At 35.7% G+C, this 25,409-nt stretch overlaps 1 protein-coding gene across 1 annotated transcript in view; it reads right to left on the reverse strand.

The window, feature by feature from the left end:
* The window catches only part of LOC113046232 (neurocan core protein-like), a 53,195-nt gene that overhangs the window by 18,551 nt on the left and 9,235 nt on the right, over nucleotides 1-25,409 (reverse strand). The window contains exons 2-7 of the mRNA XM_026207176.1: nucleotides 14,924-14,991; nucleotides 7,854-8,228; nucleotides 3,215-3,389; nucleotides 2,681-2,808; nucleotides 1,401-1,682; nucleotides 461-577 (exon numbers count right to left, since the gene is read on the reverse strand). Of these exons, the coding sequence (XP_026062961.1) occupies nucleotides 461-577; nucleotides 1,401-1,682; nucleotides 2,681-2,808; nucleotides 3,215-3,389; nucleotides 7,854-8,228; nucleotides 14,924-14,990 (1,144 nt within the window). The 5' untranslated portion in view covers nucleotide 14,991. The remainder of the gene's footprint in view (nucleotides 1-460; nucleotides 578-1,400; nucleotides 1,683-2,680; nucleotides 2,809-3,214; nucleotides 3,390-7,853; nucleotides 8,229-14,923; nucleotides 14,992-25,409) is intronic.

Genomic DNA, 25,409 nt, shown 5'->3' on the forward strand with positions numbered 1-25,409 from the left:
GCTTAGAACTTAATTTGGACAACTTTAAAGATGATTTTCTCAATATTTTCATGTTTTTGCATCCTCAGATTCCAGATTTTCAATTAGTTGCATCTCAGACAAATATTGTCCTCCGAACAAACCACACATCAATGGAAGAATTATTTATTCAGATTTCAGATGATGCATAAATCTCGGTTTTGAAAAATTGACACTAAAGACTAAAGTTTTGTAGTCCAGGGTCACAAATGATAAAACTAAAGACTCTGGAGATATGAAGGATGCAAAACGTACTACTTTATAGTTACTCAAGATGTCCCCTTTAATTACTAAATGAGGATGAAAATTATTCTCAAAAACTATTCTCTGATGCAAAAACCTTGGACTTCTTGGGAAAAATAAAAAGTTCTGATGGATATAGTATTTAATTTTGTTGCAAAGAATTGTGAACTCTATTCAGTATAAGTGAAATGAATGGTACCCGTGCTAGAGGCGAAGGATTGGGACGCGTCCTCCAAACTGTCGTCTCCGGTCATGTACCTCCATGGTCTCAGTAAGGACTTCACGATGCCTGTGAGAGGCTTCTGTGCTTTCTCTTCTGTTGACAGATTAAATTCAATCACTCAGATTCTCTCTCCGAACACATAACTCAACCGCTAGAGCATGTGCAAGAAACGGCAAGGACACGGGTTTGATTAGCAGAGACACACGTGCTGATGATATGTAAACCTTGAATGCACTCTAAATAACTTTGGATTTACATGAATAAATCTAGATGAAAATGTACAGATGTACCAGCTCCTATTTTATACTGTGCAAAGTATGCAAATGTTATTAATGCATGGAATATTTCACTACATTTATGAATGTGAGGTATGCATAAACAGCATTGAATTATACAGTGAACGACTTTTCTTTTTACATTTTTTACATAATCTTTGCCATTATTTGCCTTATTTAACTTAGTATGCAAAATGTCAACAACTTTTTATACAATCTTTACCTTTACACATTAGACTGATTTAAAAATGCAAATAAAGTTGCTTATTTCTAAGTGAGTGTGCGGTTGTATGTCCTTGAAATGCATTACTTCCATCATGACAGCTAACAATTAAGTCATTTAAAAAAGTATGCAGTATACTGTAGATATTGTGCAGTATGTTGAACATCTAATAATATATATTATAATATAATATATAATATAATTTAAGAAAAATTTGAGTCATCAGACTTACTAATTGATTTCTGTTTTAATATATATATATTTGTTTGGTTTTGTCAACTCTGAGTTTGTTAAGCCACCATCATGGAACAGGCCCATAGACTCTTAAGTTTCGTATCATCCCTTAACCATGATCAAATCCCTATTGCATGGGCTAGACAAAACAATAACCAATAATAATGGTTTCTGTAATGCATACCTCTATAGCAGAAAGCATCGAAGCGTGCCGTCCCATTGTTATGTTCTGATGGTGAAAAGGTTTGGACGCCAGGTTCTCCAGTGGGACAGTCGGAGCGCAGCGAGCTGATGGAGGACCTCACGCTGCCGTCAGACAGCCAGGCCGGCTCGCAGTGATCCAGCCCAGAGCTCCAGGCCAGATAGAGATGACCCACAGTCGCCAGCCGGCCGCCCAGAGCCGTACAGTGATCCACTGCCTCCGGACGAGTCAGTCCGTCAGGAACACCGGCGGGAAACACTTCACCTGCACAACCAGTGTTGGGGAACGTTACTTTTAAAAGTAATGCATGTCAACATTGCATTGCATCTCTAGAAAAGTAACTAATTACATTACTTAGTTACTTTTTATGGAAAGGAATGCGTTACGTTACTTTTGCATCACTTTTTAAATCTGGGAAGGGCTTGCTTGTTTGTTTTTAATATAAAAAGTTATATTTTTAGCAAATGTAAAAGCCCTTTCACACCAAAAAGTGACAAGGAATAAGTCTCAGGCTGAAGGAAAAGTAAATTCATGTCCGAAACACAGGAGAATAATGTTCGATACTCTTCAGCAATAAAAAAAAACAAAAACAAAAAACAATGAAGCACAAATGTTCTTTTTTCTAAAGTCATTTTTGCTTATTACGTAGTTTGGTTGAAATGGATCATCAAAGGTCAGCAGCAAAGACATTGGTTAATGGTATTAAATATATAAAAGATATTTGTGTTATTTAACATGTTTAATTATTGCAGGATTTAATTCATTTTGATGAGTACTGAATCTGTCTTTTTACGAGGAAGACAATTTATTGCGTTAGAACTACAGTAACATCATGTACACACAGAGCACACAAAGCCTCTGTACTTCTGATTTCTCTCAACATGGCGACAGGAGACTTGTCAGTCAATAAACGTGAAAACAAAGTAACTGGCAATACTTATAAGAAAAAGTAACTCATTCAACAATGACAACATTTTCTTGTAAATTAAAAAGTAATGCATTACTTTACTAGTTACTTAAAAAGTAATCCGATTACGTGACTCGCTTTACCCCCAACACTGTGAACAAGCACATGAGCAGAACAGCTGGACATGAATCAGTGCACAACACTTTCATAATAGTAATATTTATTAAGAGAAAAATCTGCTGTAACCCTGAAAACAGCAATAATAAATTAAATCAAATTACATTAATATATTAACTACATTAATACTAGTCCATTAATACTTTTTCAATGGTAAATGTGTCTTCCGGAATCTCACCTTGCATGTCATTGGCGAAACAGTAAACATCAAATAGTTCCGAAGGGTCCCGTTTCCCATAATTCCTCACTCCAGAAGAAAACTCTGCGTGTCCATGGCAGCCAAGCTCAGGTCTCTGTATGGGATACCTGCGGAGAGGAAACCAAACACCTGCACTGTGAGAATGTTCATATGTAAATAAAGCAGTGCTGTCATGGAGATGCTAATAAATAATTCACTGCAATATTATTAACAGGATCCTTAAAATAGCTCAAGGTGAAGCGTGTCTGTCTGGCTGGAGTTTAACAGTCCTTCATCAACTCTGAAAGATATGTGCATGTTATAATTGCATCCAGCTGAACGTGCTGGTCCTTCTCATGGGGTCACAAACTTTCGCCAGGCTTGCATGTTTCATGTATCAAACCCAAGGCATGCCTTGCCCCCTGAGGGCACACCCAACAAGGAGTGGTGCCTCTTCGTGGGCACTGGCCCAAGGCACCTATGTCCGTATGTTCTAATTTTATATATTTCCTGACTGATGCTCTTGAGTCAAACCTGACGCTCTGGTCTCTGAGCCATCCGGCTGCACAGTTGTTCATGCCAGAGTGAAACGCCGCCCACAGCTGCTCAGGGGTCGCGACCTCAGCCGAGTTCTCCTCACACGCACGAACAGCCTCGGGGAACGACAGCGAATAATGCTCCGTGGGAGAACGGTAGTGAAACACCACACCTGAAAACACACGGAAACATGAACATCAGAAAACAACTAGAGGTCAGAACTGTTTATTATATTTTACATTAATTTCAATAACTTCTGTATATAGAACCCTTTTTTGTTTGTACACAGCTCACAAAAGAAGCATTACATAATGTAAATAAATTTTTCCCAGAAGAAGAATATGTGAATAACTCAATTTTGACAAAGAAGTCAGATATAAGATATATTTTTTTAAATATATTTTTTAATTTGTTTAATTTTCACTTATTAAATTTTTTCAAATTACAATAAATTATGATAAAGCTCAACATCATCTCTTAGTTTGTAAAGACAAATTGTGTAGACTCATTACAAAAAAATATTATTAAAATGTATTCTGTTAATATATACTATATTTTATTAATTCCCGAAAAACTAATGTATGTGGTTCTGTAATTTTTTGTTATTTTTTAAAGATTAAAAATATATATTTCTACACAGAATAATTTTAATTTCAGTTTTATTAATTTACTTCAGCTTAAAATTAATTTCATCTCTAATTTTCTTAGAATGTTCCAAATTCAAATGTATGTTTTTTTTTATCCAACATTTCTATTTAATTTTATTTCAACTTGGTTCAGTTACCAAACATATAGTTGATAGTTTTAGTTAACAATAACAACACTGTTTGAAAGACCACAATTTATCTTGAAATGTGTGACACTACAAAATAAGTACAAAAAAGTCCAGGAAAAGTGCAATAATCAAATATTAAATCATCAAGTGTCATTATTCAGTTTAATTAAATTTAGTCTTGGTTCACAATATTAAAAGGACAGGTGTCTGTGACAGTCTGTCAAAAAGCAAGAGGAATAAACACAGTCCCGCGGAACAAATCATTGTTAACTACATAGACCATGATCCTTTGCGCTGCGTCGTCACAACAACCGTTGTTAAGCCAATAGGATTGCACGCTGTCCAGTGTCCACACAAGCTCACAGTAAGCCAGCATGGCCAACAGCGATACTTGTAAGAATGAAAACAACAAAACTGAAGTTGAGATGGTACCAGCCCCGGCAGCTCTTAAATCAGATGTCTGGAAACATTTTGGTTTCGCCGTGTCAAAAAACGCAAAAGGAGAGAAGGTGGTGGACAGACAATGGACTATGTGCAAACACTGCCACAGTAAACTGCGATACAACACAGGAAACACAAGCAACATGAGTCAGTTTGGGGATCACGAATCATTTGAATCAGTTCGGGAGTTCGTAGCGGGTTCGTGAATCATTTGAGTCAGTTCGGGAGTTCAAAGCAGGTTCGCGAATCATTTGAGTCAGTTTGGGGATCGCAAATGATTTAAATCAGTTCGGGAGTTCAGAGAGGGATCGCCAATCATTTTAATCAGTTCGGGAGTTCGTAGCGGGTTCGCGAATCATTTGAATCAGTTCGGGAGTTCGTAGCGGGTTCGCGAATCATTTGAATCAGTTCGGTAGTTCGTAGTGGATTCGCAAATCATGTGAGTCAGTTTGAGGATCGCAAATCATTTGAATCAGTTCGGGAGTTCGTAGCGGGTTCGCGAATCATTTGAGTCAGTTTGGGGATCGCGAATCATTTGAATCAGTTCGGGAGTTCGTAGCGGGTTCGCGAATCATTTGAGTCAGTTTGGGGATCGCGAATCATTTGAATCAGTTCGGGAGTTCGTAGCGGGTTCGCGAATCATTTGAGTCAGTTTGGGGATCGCGAATCATTTGAATCAGTTCGGGAGTTCAAAGCGGATTCGCGAATCATTTGAGTCAGTTTGGGGATCGCGAATCATTTGAATCAGTTCGGGAGTTCAAAGCGGGTTCGCGAATCATTTGAGTCATGTTGGGGATCGCGAATCATTTGAATCAGTTCGGGAGTTCAGAGAGGGATCGCAAATCATTTGAATTAGTTCGGGAGTTCGTAGTGGGTTCGCGAATCATTTGAGTCAGTTCGGGAGTTTGTAGCGGAAAAGAAAGTTTCTAAAGAAAAACTGGAACATTAGCTAAAGGATAGTTCAGTGTTTTTCAGAAGGCTTTTTGCCAGACTGTTTAAGACTGTTTTACACTTAAGTGTAAGTTAAGTTACTTAACTTGATCTTTGTTTGAACTTAAAGGGAATTCCCTATTGTTTACAATTGTTCTAGTTGCTTCTTAACTTAAACATTGAACAGAAGAATCAGTTATGCAACCAAATATTACGATACAGAATATTGATGTTCCTAACTACAACTTGAACTTTAAAAGCACTATGTGATCAGCATTTTATGTTGTCATGGATCCATAAATACAACAATAAATTGCCTGTTGACTGGCAAAAGCAGAATAAATGTCAGTATTCTTTCGCAATTATCATCACAAACACTATCGTGAGCTATTTAACAATACCGTGAGCTTTTCCAAATTGTATCGTACCGTGAGATTTTGATATCGTTACATCCCTAAGTATGTAGAACATTTGAGATGATTTATCTTCGGTTTACTGTAATTTCCCTCTGAAGGTGTCACCTGTTTTCCTCAGAATTCACACAGCCCTCGTTCGCTGGTAATCAATCTCACTGCTCTAATTAAAGAGTTACGGCCAATTAAGCAGTTCATGAGAGCCTGAGATGAAACTGCAAATAAAGCTGAGCTAAAGTTAGACGGGAAATGAAGGAAAGAGCTGAAATGGATCTGATATTGACAGTCTGAGAGAGTAATTAATTCACAGCAGACTCCTGAACTCAGTGTTTATCTGAAAACTGCTGTTCTGGGATCAGATATGCTCACGATAATATTAACTTGCTCACTGGGGGGTTTACAGACTAATACATTGAGCTGTAATTTTCTCTTAATTAAACTCAGAGAATGTACAACATTATAACTGCAGTCATTCTCCGTGAAGCTGAAGATTAAAACAATGTCCACGGTCAAAAGTGTATTAATAAAACATCACACTGTTATTTTATAAATATTATACAATTATTTTAAAAACACCAACATATTATACATTAGTATACAAAATATAATTTCATAATTTATTAAAATATAATTGTAATTTTAATTGAAGAACAATTCAAACTGTTAATTTCAGATCTAGATTTGTTCACAATGTCAGGGCAGTGTTTCTTAAATATTATTTATAAACCATTATATTATTTATAAATATTTTTTAAAAAAAATTTTACACTTTCCATTTAAATTTTAGTTTAGATTTTAATAATTTTGATATATTCTGTTGTCATTTTTAGTTATTTTATTTTTAGATTTAATTTACATTTGTTTTTTATTTTTTAGTTTCCAATTACATTTTTAATCTGATATTTATATTTTAACTCCTTTCAAATTTATTTCAATTAACAATATCTAGTATTTTCTATTAGGAAAAGTATATTAACACTGGATTTTGAATATTAAATCAGCACCCATTCCTAAAAAACATGATAAATTAAAATTCTTAATTTCAAGCTATTATTTACAATTCAGTATTATTTATATACGATTACAGTATTAATTAATATTTTTCAAATTAGCTTTTATTTTTAAATGTTCAGTTTTCCTTTTCACTTTAAAGTTAATGCTTTATTAATTACAATGCCCTTTGACATTTTTAGTACTAATTTAGAGATTTTCCTACATATTTTTAACTATTAATATTATTATTTATTATTAATATTATTATTTATTATTATTTTTTTTTTTTTATTCCCCGGGAACACATAATATGTAAAAATTGATAGCCTGAATGCACTGTAAGTCGCTTTGGATAAAAGTGTCTGCTACAAATTTAATTAATTTATTTTTAGTACTGCAGTTTAAACTTATTACAGTTAATTCATAACCTTCTTCCAAAATTTTTCATCTAATATTAATATTTTAGTTTATTTCAGTGAACAAAAATCTGTGTAATGTTATCAAATATTAATATATCTAGGAAGAATACAGTAACCGCATCTTTAAGTCTTTAAATCAAATTTATTATTAAATCAGCTCCTGTTCATAATCTGTTAATTTGTAGTTATTGTTTACAATTTTTAAAGGGCACTTATTATGTAAAATTACTTTCACATGTTATTTGGACATAAATGTGTGTTGGCAGTGTGTGAAAACAACCATACAGTATAATGATAAAAATCCAGCCTCTCCGTTTTTTTTTTATCTTCATATGTGACTCTGGAGCACAAAACCAGTCAAGATTTGTTAAGCTGACATACAACTATTTGAAAATCTGAGGGTGCTAAAAAACTAAAAAAAATCATTTTTTTTTAGAGAAACGCCAAGGTTCTTAGCAATGCATATTAATAATCAAAAATTAAGTTTTTATATATTTACAGTAGGAAATGTAGTAAATATATTCATGGAACATGATCTTTACTTAATATCCTAATGATTTTTGACAAAAAATGTATAATTTTGTCACATACAATGTAATTTTGGCTATTGCTACCAATATACCTGTGCTACTAAAGCAGTAGAAAAAACAGTAAATAATCCTCACCCGTGACCTCCAGGTTGACCGTATCCTGCTCATAATTTTCTCCCAGAGCGACGTGGCACCGGAAGCTCCCGGAGTCGTTGGAGCGGAGCTGGGAAAGCACCAGCGAGGCGTTGAGCGGATCGGCCGAGTATCCGGGCAGACTGACCCGACCCACGTATGCCCGGTGCACCCTGACCACCCCGTCCCGAGCCGACAGCACCGTGTGCTCCAGCGCTCCTGCGCCGCGGCTCCAGCGGATGAAGGGCCCGTGTCCCGGGATCAGGGCGGATGGCAGGGTGAACACACACGGGAGAAGAGCGGAGCCGGATAACGGGCGTCGCAGGGGAGGATGGGTCACTCTTCTGACCGTCGCCGGAGTCTCGGCTCGAGTCAGTCCTGAGAGAACAAACAGAGTCAGGTTTAAAGGTGACGTGTGCAGTGCTCTGGTGACTCTGGTTAAAGTGATACTCCACCCCAAAATTTAGGGTTTTCATCAATCACTTATGAAATAAAAGTAAAAGCTCCGTTTGTCTTCTACCCTTTAATGTTAAAGAGTCAATAATTACCTACAACCAGGGCTTGACATTAACTGTTTTGTTCACTAGCTAGTGGTTTTACAAAGTTACTAGCCACGCAGCATTTTAACTAGCCACATTTTTGTTGTTGTGAAATTACCTGATAATATTTACTTCAACTAGATTTACAACCCTTTTAAATGTAAAACCACTGTTAGCTCTGATAAGGTTGTGTGTAAAGCTCCTTTTTAAAATAAAACCATGTATTAAGATAAAGACATAAAACAGTAACTTCTTATTGCATAATAAAAGTGGTGCATGGTGCATTTTTTTGGTTTTAGTCCCCGTTTGGTTTAGATGATGTCAACTGATGAGAAAAGTAGGTGTTTGAGTTATTATATTCTGATGAAAGTTTATGAAGGCAAATGTTTCGATGCATGCACTGATGCATCATTCACAATAAGAACATGAGTGTGAATTAAGAAAGCGAACGCAACCCTTTTTTATAAATCCAAGAAAAGAGAGCGATCCACTGTAAATCTGTACATGCAACACCATTATTAAGTCAATGCTAGAAAACAACCCATTTTATTTTATACTCCAGGTTATTTGTTTCAACCTCTTTCATTCCTCAGCCTTTAAAACTGTGTTTACAGTAGAACAGTCAATTGATTTTAAACAGGATTTCAAATGTGAAGCTTGTATTTTTGTTAAAGTGAAACCTGATAGTCTTGGAACAAGTTAAAATGTATCATATTTTTTAAAAGTTCGGCACATTAAATTGATTAAAAGTGACTCTAAAGACATTTATAATTTTAGAAATTATTTATCTTTCAAATAAATGTGGTTCTTTCTATTCATCTGTGAATCCTGAAAAATAAAATGCATCAGTTTCCACAAAATTATTTGTCAGCTAAAGTGTTTTCAACATTGATAATAATGTTTCTTGAGCAGTAAATCATCATATTTTCATGATTTCTGAAGATCATGTGACACTGAAGACTTGAGGAATGATGCTGAAAATACAGCTTAACAAATTACAGCTTAACAGATATCCACATAGAAAACAGCTAATTAAAATAACAATAATATTTCACAATTTACTGAACTTATTAAAAAAATCTGATAGAGACTCACATTGTGATATCGTGTGTTTAACATTTATTTGTGATGAACTTCCTGCTAGGTTTGCGTTGTAAGTGCATTACTGTAAAATCATTTCCCACTGGTTTTTACACACAGATGCCGTCCACAGATATGCAAATGCAGTAATATTGCTTTATAAGTGAGAAGGGACGATGAACGGACAATCTAATCTCCCAAATCCACGCTCTTCGCTCAACTATGCATAACGAGAAACGCAGATAAAATCAATTGCAGTTCTCCGTTCCGCATGGATTTAGGGATGAGTGTATATCCCAGCATTTGAATAAAGATACAAGTGATAAAAGCTCAAATCTGCATTTAGATGGTCTCCATTCACCCCCCACGGCTTTGTCTTTGTGTAAAAACCAAGTCATTTTCCTTCGTAATGAGACGTAACTCAAACACGCACGGCTGAATTACACCAAAACACAGAAGAAACCCAAAGAAATCATAAAGAAAACAAAGTCCATTTTGTCCTTAAATTATTAATGTTGATTATAATTACTGTTTTTCTGTGTTTTCAAAAAAATATAAAATAGTATAAAATAAAAAGCAGTAAAACAAATGCTTAAAATATGAAAATACCATTTACATTTTATATTATCCTTGTCATTTTTTATACTTTTATATATTGTATATTAGTCATGATATATCATCATGTTTTTATCTATATAATGGCATTCATATTTTTACTTACTATTTATACAAAATTATTAAAAATATATGAGTATTTTAAAGAATAATGATAATATCAGAATTTTTCTCAAATTAACTGAGAGGTTACATTTTTTATATTTTATATAAACAATATACATTATTATATTATGTAGTTTTTATATCTAAGATAAAAAAATCATGAAATTACATGCATTTACAGTACATGCATATAAGCATATACTGCATATATTTTATGCATTTATTTTCTTTTTTATAATTTTTTTTAAATTTGGATTTTAATCTTAATTTCAGGGTAAAAATATGTTGTTACAATACAGCAAACATGAGAATACAGCACAATCACATTTACACACGTCACACAATCAATCCCACCAGTGGCTTTCATAAATAAGATGCCATTGGACACAGTGGGTAATACACACACACTCTCTCTCTCTCTCTCTCTCTCACACACACACCCACACACACCCACACACACACTCCCATCCAACTCACAGAGGGGGGTTACAGATGAATGTATTAAGTGAATAACCTTTCCAGCTCCAAACACACACACACACACACACACACAGCACCTGCAGTAGTTTACACCTCTCAGCCTCACCATCATAACCATGGCAACCGCTTCCAGCAGCAGTAACCAGGAGCGACGGGAGGACGGGGGTTTGACGCTCGACTCGATGCGCTAAATCTGATTCCAGTCACAAGCGTCCAAACAACACAAAGCCCTGCTGATCCGCCTCACAGGACCAACACTGATCCAAAACACAGGCAGCAGAAGCAAGCCGCCTACTAAGACGCCTTGTTAGGGCTAAAATCACATTACTCCAGAAATGCATGTGTATTGTGAGAAAGGCAATGCCAGAATCAGTGTGGTTATTATTAACTTAAACTAAAATTAAAGATGCTAAAAACATAATTAATAGCAATCATGCTAAAATGTATTTATTTTGAGCATTGTTCAATACTTGAAGGCTAAATTTCAAAACTGTTCACACATTCAGCGTGTACTGAAGTCTATGTGGAACTGTGCATGCATTTTTCATTGCTTTCAGACAAAATGCATGCAATGTCCACAAATCCCAAAAATTGAACTAAAATAAAAATTGAACTAAACATAATTAAAGCTACATTTTTTTTTATGAAAATAATTAATAAAAAAGGACAAAAGAGCATAATAAACTGACTAAAATGTAAAACTTAGCCATGGCAAATAACTGAAAATACAATTAATTCAAGCTGAAGTACTCAAATTTAAATAATATACAAAATAAATTAAAGTTAAATAAAAAAAAAAAAAAAAAAAGACTAAATGGATAAAATAACAAAATTACAAATCAGAAATAGCTGAAACTGAAAAAAAGTTTAAGTGCTAAAACAAACGAAACTAAAATGGAAAAATGTAATTAATAAATAAATAAAAATACATTCATAAAAGCTGCTAAAAGAACAAAAGCGCATAACATAGAAATGTTTATTTGGCAACTAACTTAAAATAAAAATAAGTTGAAGTACTCAATTTAAAACTGAAATAAATATAATTTAAAGATAAATGAAAATATATTTGATTAAAAACTAATAAAAAGGACAAATTAACATTAAAAAAATGACTAAATGGCAATTAACTGAAATAAAATGTTACGTTTAAGCATCAAGCTTACTAAAATGAAAGCGGAAATAAATATAAAGCAAAATATATATAATGGATAAAAGCATATACAATTTGTAAAACTTAAAAAAAAAAGTATTAATAAATACTAAACCATATAAATGATACTAAAATATCACTTCCCTGAATGCTTCAGATGCAGGATAAAGTAAAAAATGTAGATTTAAAAAAAACTTGCGAATTAGCATCAATAGAAACTAGTCATTTTACCCAGTTTTTGCATGTTCTGTACATTTCCCACATGAAGCGCTGTATAAATCAGTTCTGAGGTTCAGTTACAGTCAGGATGCTGTCTGCATTTGGTCTCTGTGTGTGTGAGAGAAAAAGTGTTTTTGTGAGCAGATGTGGCACTTTATTGCAAAGGAGGGAAATAATTAAATTCCCCCTGTGCTCTTTCATTTCTCAGATACACTTTCATGGCAATCTGACTTTCTTTTTCAATCAGACTGATGTAAACGTGTGTGTGTGTGTGTGTGTGTGTGTGTGTGTAACCAATCCTCTGTTCTTCAACAATCTGGTGATGCTGAGAGCTGTAGGTGCTTTTAGCAATTTGTAGTAAATTTTAGCAATAGAAACAACACAGTGCATTGCAAAAACTTTTTTGAAAGAATTGCCCCAAACTTGCAGGTGTCTTTCTTCTGTTGAACACAGAAGAAGATATTTAGAAGAATGTTTCTGGTCTCCATTGACTTTTATAGAAATGTTGTCCATATTATGGAGGTGAATGGGGACCAGGAATTATTTTGTTACAGACATACTTCTATCAAAACATCATCTTTGTGTGAAGAAAGAAACTCATTCAGGTCTGGAAAAACATGAGGGGGAGTAAATGACAGAATTAAAAAAAATTTTAGGTGAACTACTCCTTTAAGACAAAATTGAAAAATAATTATATTTCTGTAAAGAATCTTCTTCAACTCATTGTAAATAAATAGAATAACCTCCAATTCACCTTAAATTGTATTATAATGTAACTTTGAGGTGTTTTTCATGGAGTCAGCAAATCATACAATCAGATTAACAAAAACATTTTTTACAAAATATTTCAAGAAATGCACAAAAGAATATGAACGAAATGAATGAAAGCTTAATATGAAAATTAAATAAACAAAGATTTATAAAAGTGACAAGCATTTATTACTGGATGTATAATTATTATATATTGGATGAACTGGTCTTTATGTTTTTATTTTTTTATAACATAAAAATTTTTAATTTTTTATTAAAAATAATCCACTAGACTAAATAAATAATCTAAATAAATCTGAGAATTTTACTGAATCTTTTCTTTTCTCTCAAATTCAAATCATTCTATTTAAGAAATATTTTTCACAATTATTTCTAATTTAGAAAATATTATGTAAAACAAATATAAATTTATTTGCAGCAATTGTTATGCATGTGTTTTACAATCTTTAAATTAAATAGTGTAATGGATTTATAAATACAAACTAATGTGTACCCATAGACCATAAAACCAGTGCCATCCACAAATGCATATTACTAATAAAAAATTAGGTTTTGATATATTAACAGTCGGAAATTTACAAAATATCTTCATAGAACAAGATCTTTACTTTACATCCTAATGTTTTTTGGCATAAAAGAGAAATCTATGATTTTGACTCATTGGCTTTTGCTACAAATATACCTCAGTGACTTAATCTGCTTTTGTGCTCCAGGGCCACAATCACCTTATTGGAAAGAATTAACAAAATTTTATTCATAAAATTTTGTTCATAAAATGAAAATCTATGTTTTTTCCCCCCTCCAAATTTTTTTTTTCTTACACAGGTACTAAGAAAGTCACACAAATTTACTGCTTTAAGTTAGCAGTTTTTACATTAAACCAGTCGCCTGTCAGTGACCAGCAGCTTTGTGTCTGTCGTATATTTCGAGGTCCGTTCTAAAGAGGGCAGGTCTGAGTGTTCAGGGGGCATTAATCGTCTTGACAGGAGGGAGTGATTTCCCATCATCCCTCAAAGCAGCCACCCATCGCTAAAGAGACTAATGAAAGAGCCTCTGACTGAAGCTGCCAGTGAAAACATTTGGACTATGGAGCATTCTGCAGTCGCTCACACACACACACACACACACACACACAAACACACACACACACACACACACACACACACACACACACACACTGAGACACACACACTGAGACACACACACTTAGACACACACAAGCACACACATGCATATAAGCTGCTTTGCTAACTGAAATAAGTTATTATTTTTCGAAATTACAAATGCTATTTTAACAGGAAAAAGTGTTAATTTACAAAAAGAAATATACACTATACATATACATATATATATGCATAATATATATATATAATTATTTTCTGTAAAAACAGCATTTGTAATTTCGAAAAATAATATGTCTATATATATATATATATATATATATATTTATATTTATACATATATATATATATATATATATATATATATATATATATATATATATATATATATATATATATATATTTATATAAAATACAGGAAACTAGATGTCAATCAAATATAAAATGCATCTGAGTTTACATTATTTTGATTTGTACTTAAATCAAAGTGCAATAATTCTGTTGAAATGTAATTGATTAATAATTGCAATTATAATTTGGAGCAAAACAACTGTGAATATGGATTTAACAATTACCATGAAGTGCAACTAAACAGCTAAAATATGACTGAATGTCCACAGTTTTCATTAAATGTCCAACTAAAATATTAATCTCGGGTATACAGTAAATAACGTTTTGTTTTCTTAAATTTAGTCATCATCAAGAAAAAGTTTTTCTTTTGTGTTCAAACAGATGAAATAAGGAACAGGTTTGGAATTTTACAAGCAGAAGTACCAGAAAAACAATGAGTCGAAACCTTCAGGAACCACTGATCTTGTAGTTATTAGCTTCACAACATGCTAACATCAGATGTCTTTTTAGAAAACCATGTCATGTTGCTCTTTCCAGCTGTTACTGAATGCAAGAACATGCCCTGTGTGAACCGCCCCGTACGCATAAGTCCCCGTTTTGCTTCAGATGTTTTTAAGAGAGAACGAGTGAACCAGAACTCACCACATTCTGCTGAGAACACAAGCAGAAGCGCAAGAACCTGGAGCCCAGCAGCGCCGACACACACCATCCTGTGTAGAGAACAGGACAAAGAGAAGGTGAAAACCATGAGATTCATAATAGACAAACAATACTGGCTCTGCTTCAACTTCAATAGCTATACAAAGAGAAATTAAGTGTGCACTAAGAAAGTAGTGCAGCATTGGGATGCACTGCCATGCTATGCATACTATAGTAGTTCAGCTGTTCATATAAAAGCATAATAAAGGTAAACAGACAACTATACAGGTTATAACGTGGGTTTAGGACCAAGAACATGTATTAACAAAGTCAATTCTTGTTTAAAGTTGATCTGGTGTACATTGAGCAATATTTAAAATTTACTAAATCTAGGACTCTATGATTTCCACAATCCAGACAGAATTGCAAAAGCCATTAAAAAAAAAATCAATAGATCAAAAGAAGTTCAGTGCACTTAAATCAAGTGACGATATGGACACTAGTTAATATATAATAATATTACTAAGTTAATTTTTTATGTCCTTTTTTTATTACCAGAAAAATGAAAATACAAAACACTGAATTTCTGGAAAAAAAACTAAACAATGAATAGGGCCCTATTATAGCCAACAAATTAAATAAAGGATTTTGTTTATATGAATTTAATTAATTAGACATGCTTTTGTTTAATAATTAAATGTAATGAAACCGTTCAAATTGAATCCAGAAAAATTCCAACAGAATTTGGTTAAAAAAAATAATAATAAAAAAAAAAACGGAGTTTGAGAAAAAAATAAAATGTATTTCATAGGACCCTAAACAATAATTTACACATTTCTGTTAAATTGTATATTTCATGATAACAAAATTTTATTTAACAATAAAAAAATAGCACACAAAATCCAAAGAAAATATAATAGGAAAGAAAACTGAATCTGAAGGGAAAACATTTATTCAATAGGGCTTTACTATATTGTGGTTGCAATCAAACACACCCGGACCTTTCCTGCATTTACACCCTAACGCAGGGTCACAAGAGGCTGAGAGATCAGGAGGGTGTGAATTTGGTGCCAGCCCACAGGATGTGTGAGATGATTTCTAGCCTTCTATACATTATGCATGCTGCGAGGACTCGCTCCTTGATCTCACTCGACTGGCACCAGCATCCCGACACTCAGCTTAATGCTCACAGACGCTCTGCCAACAGCACCTCCACTGAGAAACATGGAGAGAGGAGGAGAGACGCCAGCATTTAAGAGCCAAACCGCACCAGAGACAGCCAGAGAAAGAGAGAGAAAGACACAAATAAAAGGGACGGAAGACTTATTTACAGGCATGGGAAGGTCGTGCACCGGCTCGGCTCCAGTATTGTAATGTCAGAGGAGTTTGTGAGCAAGCTAGCAGCTATTCTCTGTACTGTGAATGCAAACTTGCTGACGCTCCAGGCGTTTAGCATTTCAATTCCTGAAGGATTCGGCAGCGCTTTTGTCAGAGGTGATTTAACTTACATCGGTTAGCTGTGCTATTCATAGCGGTAACTAGAGACACAGCTGAGGCCGAATCATGAGCGGGACTTTAACAAACTGAAAAACTGCAGCATTTATGATAAGTAAACGCGAGCAAGGCTTTGTGTTTATGGGATGTATGAAAACCGTCCCATAGCCCACGGCTGTTTGATGCACACTAAAACAACAAGCATACAGCTTTTCTCATCAGCCCGACTGCAAACTACAAGTGAGGAAGAACTAATAACTCCATTTCTGGACTAAATTGCCAACATAAGACCAAAATCTGGCATGAAAACAGTGAAGTAGTATTACAGTAAATAAGCAACTAATTAAATAATAAACGGAGCAATTCCAATAGGGTCCTCACACTGCAGAGCTTGGGCCCTAAACATAGCTAAAATAAAAGTACTTAAAAATGTAATTATTTTATAACTGACCAAATGTAACAATAAGGACATTTATAATGTTGCAAATTTTTTTACATTTCAAAACGCTTTCGAACCATACATTCTCTTTTCAAAAAAAAATTAAAAAGCATAAAAGATACTGTAACTAGTGTAAAAACGACCTATTTTTCACAACAAAATGAGGCACAAGGACTCCTGGAAATACACCGAACATAAATCTCAGCAACTATTCTCAGAAACTCCAGTATATCCAAAATTGTTACAAAGAAACGCAATTAACACATTGAATTAAATGTGAAATTGTATTTTGTTGTAAAACACACGAATAATGTTGGTTTTAGATATTCAAAACTATATATATATAAAAAAACATTTAAAGATGCAACTAGTGTAACTTGAGCAAAAGAAATAAGTGATAAAAAACATATTCCACAAAATATGAGGTACAAGGACTTCTGGAAATACCATTGAACATTGAGTTTCATCCAAATGTGTCGCTTTACTAAAATAAATCAGACCGATTATAGAGGAGATCGTGTTTGATTACTGATCAGCTCGCTCTGTGCAACACAATGTGACATAATCAGCAAAAGCTACACAGCTTCTTAAGTAAAGCAGCTTGTTTCTGGAAAAGCTGCATTTTTCACAGATAAGCTACTGTCACACTGACAAATGTTCGTAGGGCTGTTACTTTTAGTTAACAGCCTTTCCAGCACTAGTGTGTTAGATAGATTCGGTTTAGAAAGAACAACAGATCTGAAATCTGATAATATACGCACTATGGGAGGATTTGGCTGAAGATGTAAACAGCAAACGCAAACATTTCTCCTCCAATGATCTGAGCTGCTCTCAACATTCATTTTAAAACTGTACACTCTTACTGGATGACAAATACTTAACTTGTTTGTTTTATCTTTTAGTTTCTACTATAAGAGTTTAAGAGAAAGATTCAATATGAAAGCACAATATCTGAGCAATAAAACAACAAGAAATGATAATGACGTCTGACTGACAGCTTGCAGAACAAGCTATATGTCAGACAGGCTGAGATATGCTGCGATATTTGTCTGAAATGTCAGTCGAGTCACTTTATGTGATTATAAACACAAGCTTGAGCTTTCTTTTCTTTGAGAGACTTCAGCTGCATCTTAAGCAGAAGAAAGGGAAGTTAAAAAATAATTCAGAGTGAATGAAATGAATATAATGAACATTTTAAATGTTCCAAATTATTTATATTTTAAATAAATGCTGTTCTTTTCGACTTTCTATGCATCAAAGAAGCGTGAAAAATAAAATTAATCACAGTTTCCCCAGGTGAAGACTGGAGTAATGATGCTGAAAAAACAGATTTGATCACAAAAATAAATTACATTTTAAAATATTATCACACAGAAACAACTGTTTTAAGATAGTCTGCCAAACTTCAAGATTTATGATTAACTATTCCCATAATGGTCAATCTGATCTAGTGTCGTAAATGTAAACCAAAATCCAGTGTTTTTTTTTTTTGTATCATTGAGATACTTTTATAGTTTATATTTACATTTTATATTTCACTTCAAATGTATTTGAAGCTTTAGTAATTTCCCTGTGTGTTGTCATTTATAGTTATGGTTTTCTAAAAAAAAGTTTCTAATTTTCATTCTTTTTTAATTCGGTTTTAGTAAATTTAGTTTAGTACTTAGTTTGTTTAGCCCTAAATGAAAGTTTATTTTAAGTAATATTTTTTTTTCTCAATACTAAAAAAAGTAATAATTAAAAAAACTGAAATAAAATAAAATAAAATCATTAGATGGAAAATATTTAATTTAAATTATAGAAATGCTGCTTTAGCAACTAACTGAAATAAAATAAGTCTGAGATAAGGTGCTAAAACTGAAAATAAATCTAAAGCTTAATAGAATAAAAAATGAATAAAAGACAATAGCCTATAACCAAATTATTTCAACAATTCAACAATAAAATTAAAATTTTCCATAATTCAAAATATTAAAGAATCCTTTAATAATAAATAATACTAAAGTACTAAAATATACTCAAACTAAAAAATGTTGAATAGAAATGTGTAAACAACTAAAATTAATCAAAATAACTTCAACATAACAAACCTTAAACTTAAGCTAAAATGAAAACAAAATATAAAAACAAATTCCGTAATGTCACATACGTACATAATAAAACAACTGGTTCAATAAATGTGCATTATTTTATCCAATATTTGTGGTTACAGTGCATTTGTAATCATATCAAATTACTGCATTCCTAGTCAACACAGCTTGTTGCTAAGTGATAGATGCAAATATGCAACAACAACAACAACAACAACACCATAAATACAAACATTGCAATTTGTTAAGCAGTGCATTTTAATACATATATGATCATTGCATCCTCAGCATTGCAACGATGCTATATGTGTGCTGCCTGTGTAGACTTCAGATTCATGAGGTTCCACTCTATACAGACAGTATGCAGTAAGACGACTCACTAGGGTGCTCACTGTGCACAGATTCACAGACGGGTCAGAGAGTGTGTGACTCTAATGGACTCCTGTAGCTCATCAGCACATCTGAGAGAAGATAATGAGAGATAATGAGCATTAATGAGCCTTTCGCTGCACTCCAATGCCTCTTCAGATTCAAAGACGGACGAGACATTAAAACAACAAACAGCCTCGAACACAACACACAACTCTCAGGAGGCTTCAGAGCTCTACAGAAACTCTACAGACGGAAACTGAAGCCTCCTGGCACAACATCACTTGCTGCATATGAAAAAATATATATATTTGGAGCTGTTATTAAAGCAGCTTATACACACAACATTTTAAGTTTGAGGTCAGTGGTTTTTTGTTCAATAATTAACACTGTTATTGAGGAAGGATGCATTAAATCCATCGAAAGTGACAGCAAAGATATTTATAATGTTACAAAAGGTTCCTATTTCAAATAAATGCTTATCTTTTCAACTTTTTGTTCATAAAAATATCCTGAAAAATAAAGTGTGTCTCAGTTTCCACACAAAAATTAAGCAGAAATGTTTTGATGTATCAGCTTATTAGAATGATTTCTGATGGATCATGTGACACTAATGATGCTGGAAATTCAGCTGCACATCACAGAAATAAATTACATTTTATGATAAACTCCCACAGAAAACAGCTTTCTTGAATTATAATAACATTTCAGATTTTTACTGTTTTTCCCGTATTTTTTATCAAATAAATGCAGCCTTGGTGAACAGAAGAGTCTTTGTTCAAAAACATTTTATACCCAAACTACAAAAATATATCTACAATTTATATCAATAAACCACACATTATTTTTTGCAAAAAATAAAATATATATTTTAACCACTTCACACATATAAAATCTGTTTTCCTGAAAATAATGATCAATGTAGGACCTCAGCTACATATTTAAATGAGCACAATTCGACAGCAAGGTTCAAAATATCACATAAATCCAAATCTATGCAAGGCATATAAACACACACACACACACTTACACTTGTAGACACTGTTAGATTTCATGGAGATGTGGGTGTATGACTTCATTCATATGAGCTGGCATTATAGAAAAGAGATCAGAAATCATAAACAAACTCCAGCTTTCAGATGAGTTTGGGTTTTAAAGAGATGATCTGTTGCAACTAAACCCACGATTAAATACAATCTCCAGACACGTGCATGTACACAAACACACTGCTTCTCATTCCTCTGTGTTTCTCACATATTACAGTGCTTCTCATCCCACACACACACACACACACACACACACCAGAATGAAGCAGCTCTCCTATTCAAACCGGTTTAAATCTAATATGGTTCTGGAGCAGCGCTGACATTAACATGCAGGAAAGTCTGTGGGAGTCACAACCACCCACAGCAAAGACGAGCCACACGTCTCTGTAATATCTGCTCCAGACAGCGATGAGATCTAACGGAGAGATCTTCAAATCAACTGATGATCTCAGCTGCTCTGCATTCGTTTCAATGCTCTCAACTCTTCCTGGAGGATAGGGATCATTGTTATTCCTCCTGATGTGTGTTTACTCACACTTACATCTGAGTCTCATTCATCAAGAGGAGTCATACAAACACACACAGGTCAAAGGTCAAACCATGATCAAGGCTCACACTGTATGTCACAACTGAGCTGAGATCTTTTGTTGTGAAACAGGAAGTAAACTCATATCAAATGATATGCATCAATATACCACAATTAGCCTAAATTTGATTCTGTTTTTATTTATTATTGTTTTCATAAAGTGCTTTGAAATAAGTCATTTTGAATTCAGTGTTGTTACAGTTTCAGTTGTAACATTATTTAAAAATATCTGTAATTATTATTGTTATTTTTTTAAGCAGTGTTGACAATATTAATGATTATTTGATTATTTAAAACAACAACTTTGTTGTCTCTTTTCTTTAATCTTTCCTATGTATTTGAACAATGCTAGAAACTTCCTGTGTCTATTTGCCTCATCAATCTCTTGATGTATTCCCCAATTGTAAGTCAGTCTGGATAAAGTGTCCGCTACATGAATAAATGTAAATATAAAAGTAATATTGAATTATTTTAATTGTTAATTTCGTTTTTAATGATTTTGCTTGTTTTTCATAAATGCATGCTTAAGGATATTAATCCACAACAATAGATACTACATCACAAAGCAATTAGTAAAATAACATTTATAGACAAAATTATTATAAACATAAACTTTCTACACATGCAAACGAATGCAACACAACTTTTTTTTTTTTTTTTGCATGGGACACAAGCATGTTTTGCACCCTTAAAGCATCTGTATTCACATTAAATACACCCTCACATGAAATGAAGCACAGTTTTTCTCTCAACTCAGCTGGTGCCAATTCAACACAGAAAACTGTGTCAGGCGTCTTTACAGAAAAACAAACAGATCAAAGTCTTGCCAGTGGCTATCAGCGCTTCATGGCCTATTACTGTAGTACTTTAGAACAGCTGAGCACAAAACCCAAAGACAAGAATCATCTCTAAATGAGAAGAGACATGAAATAATGAAGCTTCAGGCCAGAGGCTTGTCAGCCGGTTAGCTCAGAGAGAGACAGAGAGACGGACTGATGGTAAGACAGACTTCTGACAGGCTAACGATCGTTATTCACACTGATAATAACTAACAAAAATAGCTTCACATAGCCAGCGGTCTCGAGCGGAAAATCTGGCTGCAAACTCTCTGGCAATGCGAGTGTTAACCGGCCGTCTGGTTGCCATGGTTACTCCGGAATACTGGGAGACACAAACTAACCATGGAGGGAAAAAAAACGGCTCATTGTGTTTTGCATATGGATGTCTGTTCACACTCGATGGTGGTGAGACTCGGCGTTTAACACATTTCTGTTGCAGCTTTTAAAGGTCTGCAGAAAAACAAACACATTATTCCATACCATAAATGTTGGAAAATATACTATTTTCTCAAATAAATATTCACAATAGTTTTTATAGGAATTATAACTGTAACATTATTCATTAAAATATATATATATTTATAATTATTAAATATTATTATTAAAATAAGTCGTTATTATTTTTTATTTGACTATTAATGATTATTTTAATTTATTTATTTTCTTATTTTAAAAATAAAAACTGGCACTAAAATTATGTGCATTTTAAATGCATGTACAAAACAGGGTTTTATATGGGAAAGAACTATAAGGTCCAATATAATTGTTGATTTGATTGTTATTAATTATTTGAATTCATTTTAAATAAAGAAAAACTAACATTAAAAACAAAAACAAAAAATTATGCATGTTTAAAAAAAATTACAAAATGGGTTTTTTATAATTTCTATTTATATTTGTCACATCCACACAAGGAGAGGAGAAGACGGGTAAGTATTTTCGTGAAGCTTTATTAGCATAGCACTTTAACAGAGCAGGTAAGTGTGGTCACAGACGGTGAATCTTCAAGCACTGATCAACTGGTGAGTTCAGGTGCAGAGCTAAGCCAGTACAACAAAGAGTCACTTCCCTTAATCGCTGTGTCTGAATCTCCACAGAGTCACAATTACGGTCCACAAGGAGCAGGCAGAAGATCCACAAAGAGTGTCCATGCAATCTTGATTCCAGCCCGGTGAGTGAGTGAGTGAGGTGAGTATTTAAAGGTGTGGTGATTGCTGGTGTAGGTGCAGGTAATTAGTATTCAGGTGACGGTTCACGTGGGCGGTGCATGGGAGATTGAGTGGATGGTGACTGGCAATGGTGACTGGGGCTGGGTGACTGGCAATGGTGACTGGGGCTGAGGGAACGAGCTGAGGGTGTGACACTACCCCCCCAACCCCCCCCCCCCCCCCCCCCCCCCCCCCCACGGGTGACTCCAGGCACCCTAGAGCGGTGACGGGGACGGGGACGACCACGACCTCTGGGAGCCGGGCGGTCCGGGTGTTGTCGGTGGAACTCTTCGAGGAGAGCCGGATCCAGGATGTCATTGCGTGGTACCCACGACCTCTCTTCGGGACCGAACCCCTCCCAATCTATGAGGTACTCCAGGTGGCCGTTCCGCCGCCGGGAGTCGATGATCTCTTGGACCTGGTAGATGTTGTCTCCGAGGATCTCGGGTTGGTTTGGAGGGGGAGGCGGTTCCGGTTCTGTGGAGGAAGGAGAAACTGGATCAGTGTGACGTTTTAGCAGTGAGACGTGAAACGTGGGTGAAATCCGGTTGCGTGGTGGTAGGTCCAGGCGGTAGGTGACGGGATTTATCTGGGAATGGATGGTGAACGGCCCTATGTAGCGGGGACTCAGCTTTTTGCAGGGCAGTCGGAGGCGGATATCCCGAGTGGAGAGCCAAACCTTGTCTCCAGGCAGATAGACGGGATTAGGCGATCTGCGGTGGTTAGCGGTCTCTGTATGCCTCCGAACTGCCCGTTGGAGATGGATGTGAGCTGAGTCCCACACCCTCTCGCTCTCCTGGAACCAGTGATCTACCGCGGGCACCTCAGAGACTTCTCCTGACCAGGGAAACAGCGGTGGTTGATAGCCTAAAACACATTGAAAAGGGGTTAAGCCTGTAGTGGTTTGGCGAAGGGAGTTTTGGGCATACTCAGCCCACGGCAGATACTGGCTCCAGGTATCCTGGTGTTGGGAGCAGTAAGTACGGAGGTACCGTGAGATTTCTTGAATCTTCCGCTCGGTCTGGCCGTTGGTCTGAGGATGATATCCAGAAGATAAACTGACGGATGTTCCGAGGAGTTGGAAAAACGCTCGCCAGACCCTGGAGATAAACTGAGGACCTCTGTCCGATACAATGTCCTCTGGAGTGCCATAATTCCGGAACACATTGGTGAAGAGGGCTTCGGCGGTCTCGAACGCTGTGGGAAGACCTTTTAAAGGGATTAGTTTGCAGAATTTAGAAAAACGATCTACAACAACCAGAATGGTAGTGTACCCCCGTGAGGGGGGAAGGTCAGTGGCGAAATCCACCCCTAGATGGGTCCAGGGTCGGCGAGGAATGGGCAGTGGTTGTAATTTACCCACGGGAAGTTGACGAGGTGTGGTGGTAATGGCGCAGACCGAGCATCCGAGGATGTACCGGGTAACGTCACGAACCATGTTTGGCCACCAGTACTTCTGCTGGATGAGCGAGAGGGTTCGCCTGCTGCCAGGGTGTCCTGAGCCAGGTGACGTGTGCGCACTTTCCAGTAGAGGGAGTCGCTGGTTTGTGGGCACGTACATAAGACCCGTGGGAACCTCCGGAGGTGCAGGCTCCTCGAGGGTGGCGGCTCGAATTTCCTCGTCGATCTGCCAGAGGATGGGCGCGAGGAAAACGGAGGGTGGTAGAATTGAATCAGGCTCGTTGGTGTCTGGTTCTGGTGAGTACATACGGGACAGGGCATCTGCTTTAGTGTTCTTGTGACCGGGCTGATACGTGATCTGAAAATTAAAGCGAGCAAAGAAGAGTGACCAACGAGCCTGACGAGCATTGAGTCTTTTGGCGTTCTGCAGATATTGGAGATTTTTGTGGTCGGTGACAACAGTGAATGGAAACTGGGCTCCCTCTAGCCAGTGCCGCCACTCCTCAAGGGCGAGTTTAATGGCCAACAACTCACGGTCTCCGATACCATAATTGCATTCGGCAGGAGAGAGTTTCTTAGAGAAGTACGCACACGGATGGTGTGAGCAAGGTTCACCAGACCATTGGGATAACACGGCTCCAATGCCGTGATTGGCCGCATCAACCTCTACGACGAAGGGCTTGGACGGGTCAGGATGTCGAAGAATGGGTGCTGAGGTGAAGAGGTGTTTAAGATGGCTGAAGGCCTCTCGAGCTTGGGGTGTCCAGCGCAGCTGGCGCTGACCTCCTTTTAGGAGGGATGTTAGAGGAGCCGAGTGCAGGCTGTAGTTCTTGATAAAGCGTCGGTAGAAATTGGCAAAGCCAAGGAAACGCTGGAGTTCTTTCACCGTTGTGGGCTCCGCCCAGTTGGCCACAGCATCCACCTTGGCAGACTCCATCTGAACTCCCTCCGCAGAGATCACGTATCCGAGGAAGGAGACGGTAGTGCAGTGAAACTCGCACTTCTCAGCTTTTAGGT

The sequence above is a fragment of the Carassius auratus genome, chromosome 27, assembly GCF_003368295.1.
Source record: "Carassius auratus strain Wakin chromosome 27, ASM336829v1, whole genome shotgun sequence".
In the NCBI taxonomy this organism is placed as follows: domain Eukaryota; kingdom Metazoa; phylum Chordata; class Actinopteri; order Cypriniformes; family Cyprinidae; genus Carassius; species Carassius auratus.